At 36.6% G+C, this 5,755-nt stretch overlaps 1 protein-coding gene across 1 annotated transcript; it reads right to left on the reverse strand.

Annotated features, from left to right (window-relative positions):
- Positions 1 to 565: 565 nt before the first annotated feature.
- Positions 566 to 5,376, reverse strand: LOC127861128 (uncharacterized). The gene is made up of 4 exons (XM_052399503.1): positions 5,177 to 5,376; positions 1,983 to 2,140; positions 1,567 to 1,720; positions 566 to 1,125 (listed from the first exon to the last, which is right to left on the reverse strand). The coding sequence occupies exons 1-4, from the start codon at positions 5,220 to 5,222 to the stop codon at positions 749 to 751; spliced, it is 735 nt and encodes a 244-aa protein (XP_052255463.1). The 5' UTR covers positions 5,223 to 5,376; the 3' UTR covers positions 566 to 748.
- Between the last annotated feature and the right edge of the window lie 379 nt (positions 5,377 to 5,755).

Genomic DNA, 5,755 nt, shown 5'->3' on the forward strand with positions numbered 1-5,755 from the left:
AGTACATCTTATGATATATTCAGGTCATTGAATGTCTCTTTTATTTCTGTTGTAGCTTTTTAACCTTTATGACGTGGAAATACACTACCAAAGCGACTTGCGTGTGTTGTCTTTGTTAACGGGTTAATCTTACTGCATTGCGGCAGTACAAAGGTATATCCTATTCAAAATACACTGCATACTATTTGGCTTCAATAATGTCGGTTCCCTCCATCGGCATCATTATGAAACCAAAACATGAAATTGCCCGATCGAATTATGTCTCAGTCTGAGTTGTTAATATTACATAGTTTATTACAAAACTTAATATTTGAGCCATACTATCTTCATTTGTTGTCATATGTAAATTACATGAGCTACAAACTGTATGGACACGGCCTTCTTTTGTATAAAGAGCATTTGTTGTACAGTTGGCAGCATGAAATGCAATTGTTTTCATAACTAATAAATTATACTGAAACTTTTGGTTTTATGAATCAGATTGTGTAGTTATATTTGCAATTCGTTTTAAACACAGTCGCGAATGCAAACGCAGTTTCTTAAAAATGACGGAAATAGCAAACTTTCTACATCCTTAGTATCTGGAAGCATTTTAAGTTTAAATTCGTGCTTTTTTAAACAGTTTGGAAACAATTCATACATACTAAAAAATCAAAATGCAAGGAAATTCGGTACACTAGTATTGTTAGCAAAGAAAAACAGTAAACATTGTTAGCATCGGTAGCGTGCTCTCTTCAACGAAACGGCTTCAAAAAAACTCAGGACACACCCATGACAGCTTAGCAGAGCAGACGCCGACTCCGTAGCGGTCCGATCTGCCGGTAATCACCCGGTTGAGAGCAATGTAGATGTCCTCATTCGCTCCACCATAACTCGGATCGGCCTGTCCGTTCAGAGCAAACAGGCATTGGTCACATAACTTCTGGTTGAGACCGTTGCTGTTTGTGATTCGTACGTGCCCGTTGCTGATGAACAACGTCACGCGACTTACCGATCCTGATTTCACGGCGTCGGTGTACGTGGCGAGGAGCGGTTGGTTTGGACATACGTCACTCGGTCTGACGTAGACGTTTGGTGGGATGGAGTCGATTTCAGAATCATGAAACTGGTCATTATAGTCTCCCCCTATAAGAAAGTTTGAAACAAATGGACCTGATTTCATATTATCAAACTGATACTTAAAATATATAGACGTCGAAGAAACCCAAAGAAAAACAAAATGCACATAAAATATTTAAATGAAACCTGCATTGAAATATAGTATATTATAACTACATAACATAAGATATCGTTTGTTTGTAAATAAAGGTCGTCGGTAAATATCTGTCGTGCACAACATGAGATCATTTACCGGTTAAATATTAAAAGGAACGAAAATATACTACAACTAGCATTTGTGTCAAAAGCAATCATCAATTAATCTGGAACAAACACAAAGTTTTAGTTTTGGGCTTTGAAATAAAACTGTTACAAGCGCGCGAGTTGCTTACATCAAATACAATACAATCGTCACTAATATAGACTAATAGACACATGTTAAATAATCATAGCAATAATACCACGTACTGTAACCATCGTTGCTGACACTGTCTCCAATATTGAACATGAAACCTGAGCGACTACCGGAACTAAGGTCAAGGTCAATTCTCAACATTCGTCTTCCACAAAGAGGATAGCTCGCACACCCGGTAATGCACGAGGGCAACTTGTCAAAGGTTACCTGTATTGAGAGCTTATACATTTCTATTAGCACGTCTAGAAATGTTAAATGTCAGTATTTAAAAGCAAAATAATATTTTAAAGACAAAACCGTCCGATTAAGAACGAAATATGTAGTCTCTTTTGATGTATTTTGAAAATGCGATTATAAAAGGTTAAATATTATGTGTGAAATGCATACATTGCAAAAACATTACACATATACTTAAACAATACCGAAATGCTATTTATGGTTGTTATTGAACAATATCATGTATTCTAACTTTGATTAGTGCTCTGAGGTTGCACGGAGTTGCGGACGAAGGCGTTCCTTCTGGTTTATTGATAACTTCGCCTACCCCACCATCTGTCACTGTCCCATTGCGTAAGTTCACAATGGTTGAACTCGACACACAGCATGGTGTTGCAGGAACAATCAGAGCTATACAAAACATAAATTCATAACTGCGCTGTAAATTGCAGTATCCCACTATCTCAAGTCAAGTAAATTTTATTTACAAAGTCGGATGCACAAACAAGTAACATAAGCTCTAATGAGCTTTTTAAACCGACTTACAAGTACATGTAATTCATACAAATAAAACATGTTAAGAAGACTGTTAAAATAATGTTAAGACAAACAAACTTAATAATGCATTTATTATCACAGACAATATTATATATAAATGTTAATGTAATGCTATTGTAGTACATCAAAGAGGGAAGGTACTAGGTAGGATATAAATACATTAAACATATACAACCTGACATACAAACATTTTACAAATATTACAGAGTTAAAACTTGTGATGTAGCTGCTGAACTCAATAATATGAAGAATTATAACCGTCACTTCAGCACGTTTATTTAACAAGAGGATCATGATGGCCCTGTATCGTTCCACTGTTTTTATGCGAAAAAACGTGCAATGCGCAATGGTTGAAATGTACTCAAGCATAAGACTTTCTCTTTCTATCCCTCGTCCCACTGGACGCTTAAATCATCTTGAGCAATTTCTCCTTTTATCACAATGATTTATAAGGTCGTCAGCTACAAACCTGTAAAGTCCTGTTAGTGTTTGGAAAAGGGTTAATAATCTCTGGTTCCTTCTTAAGAGCCTTTCACACATTTATAACAAATACAATAGTAGCATCTTTCTTTGTACAGAATCATCTCAAAATATAACAAGGGCTGTTTGTAAAACATGCATGCCCCCATATGGGCTGTCAGTTGTAGTGGCAGCCATTGTGTGAATACGCTTTTTGGAACTGTGACCTTGACCTTTGACCTAGTGACCTAAAAATCAACAGGGGTCATCTGCGAGTCATGATCAATGTACCTATGAAGTTTCATGATCCTAGGCGTATAAGGTTTCTTGAGTTATCATCCGGAAACCATTTTACTGTGTAAAGTCACCGTGACCTTTGACCTAGTGACCTGAACGTCAATAGGGGTCATCTGCGAGTCATGATCAATGTACCTATTAAGTTTCATGATCCTAGGCGTAAGCCTTCTTGAGTTATCATCCGGAAACCATTTTTCTAAGTTGAGTCACCGTGACCTTGACCTTTGACCTAGTGACCTGAAAATCAATAGGGTCATCTGCGAGTCATGATCACTGTACCTATGAAGTTTCATGATCCTAGGCATAAGCGTTTTTGAGTTATCACCCAGAAACCATTTTACTATTTCGGGTCACCGTGACCTTGACCTTTGACCTAGTGACCTAAAATCAATAGTGGTCATATGCGAGTCATGATCAATGTACCTATGAAGTTTCATGATCCTAGGCATAAGCGTTCTTGAGTTTTCATCCGGAAACCATTTTACTATTTCGGGTCACCGTGACCTTGACCTTTAACCTAGTGACCTGAAAATCAATAGGGGGTCATCTGCGAGTCATGAACAAATTTGGTAGAGGACTATTAGATATCACTACATACCAAATTTAGTAGCCCTAGGCTCTATAATTATGAACAAGAAGATTTTTAAAGCTTGCACAAAATAGGCCTTATTTAAGCATATGTTCATTTTTGTGACCACCGGGACAGGCTCAAATTTGTCCCAAGGGGCATAATTTGAACAAACTAAGTAGAGACCTATAAGATGTCACTACATACCGAATTTGGTAGAAATAGGCCCAATAGTTATGGACAAGAAGATTTTTAAAATTTGCACAAAATAGGCCCAATATAAGCATATGTTCAATTTTGTGACCCCTGGGGAACGGTCAAATTTGATCCCAGGGGCTTAATTTGAACAAACTTGGTAGAGGACTATTAGATTTCATTACATACCAAATTTGGTAGCCCTATGCTATACGGTTATGGACAAGAAGATTTTTAAAGTTTGCACAAAACAGGCCTTATATTAGCAAATTTTCAATTTTTTGACCCCCAGGGGCAGGGTCAAATTTGACCGCAGGGGCATTATTTGCAGAAACTTGGTCGAGGACTATAAGATGTCACTACATACTAAATTTGGTAGCCCTAGGCCCAATGATTATTGACGAGAAGATTTTTAAAGTTTTCACAAAAAAGGCCTTATATAAGCAAATTTTCAATTTTTTGACCCCCCAGGGCAGGGTCAAATTTGACCCCATGGGCATAATTTGAAGAAACTTGGTCGAGGACTATAAGATGTCACTACATACCAAATTTGGTAGCCCTAGGTCCAGTGGTATGGACAAGAAGATTTCTAAAGTTTTCACAAAATAGGCCTTATATAAGCAAATTTTCAATTTTTTTACTTCCCGGGGCAGGGTCAAATTTTACCCCAGGGGCATAATTTGAAGAAACTTGGTAGAGGACTATAAGATGTCACTACATAACAAATTTGGTAGCCCTAGGCCCAATGGTGATGGACAAGCAGATTTCTAAAGTTTTCACAAAATAGGCCTTATATAAGCAAATTTTCAATTTTTTGACTTCCCGGGGCAGGGTCAAATTTGACCCCAGGGGCATAATTTGAAAAAACTTGGTAGAGGACAATAAGATGTCACTACATAACAAATTTGGTAGCCCTAGGCCCAATGGTTATGGACAAGAAGATTTCTAAAGTTTTCACAAAATAGGCATATATAAGCATATTTTCAATGTTTTGACCCCCGCGGCAGGGTCAAATTTGACCCCAGGAGCACAATTTGAACAAATTTGAAAGTTGTTCACCCCAGGAACATTCCTGAAAATTTTCATCAGAATTGGACCAGTAGTTTAGGAGAAGATGTTTAAAGAAAAAGTTAACGCACGGACGCACGCATGCACGACGGACACAGGACCATGACATAAGCCCCGCTGGCCTCTGGCCAGTTGAGCTAGAAATTGATTACACAAAAAACAATTTACCAACTTTTAATTTAATCATATATAAATATAACTACAATATTATCCATAATTATACGAAGTAAAAATTATTTTCCCCAAACAATATAACAATATAGGAAAATAATAGACGATTAACCATATCAGTAGTAACTTACCGCATATCACCAAAATGAAAGGAAGCTTTTCATTGAAGTGACCCATTTTCAAGCAGCACGTTTGAAGTCAAATTTTAATCAAAATTGTCATCGAAATCTCAGCTGACTCCCAGCGGTGTGCTGCCTAGTCTTATATTTACGTTTACCCATACAAAATATATAACAATACACGTGATGAAGAGTAATCAAACAAACTGGAAAACGCCTTTATCGTCCGCAATAGCAAATATAATATAACAAATAAGAAATTCGAGTGTTAATAAAACAAGCTTATTCCTGTTTTTTGTTGACTGTGAAATAAAATTAAAACGTTGATTGCGCGTTTACGAGTAAACAGGACGATAATGTTGACTGCGTTTATGCTAATGTTTGCATGATCACCAATTTTCAGAACAAATGACTAATAGCGAACAGTCTGATATTTTCTTCCTGAATTAAACACGTGAATGAGAACACATCAACCTTTTGAAGTTACTAAATTTCCTTTCAAATATTTTATTACCAAAACAGTGATTTCAAAACTTGTATAAATCTTCCTTTCAATAAAAAATTTGAAACATTCAATTTTAATAAAATATG

The sequence above is a fragment of the Dreissena polymorpha genome, chromosome 15 (genome assembly GCF_020536995.1).
Source record: "Dreissena polymorpha isolate Duluth1 chromosome 15, UMN_Dpol_1.0, whole genome shotgun sequence".
Lineage (NCBI taxonomy): Eukaryota > Metazoa > Mollusca > Bivalvia > Myida > Dreissenidae > Dreissena > Dreissena polymorpha.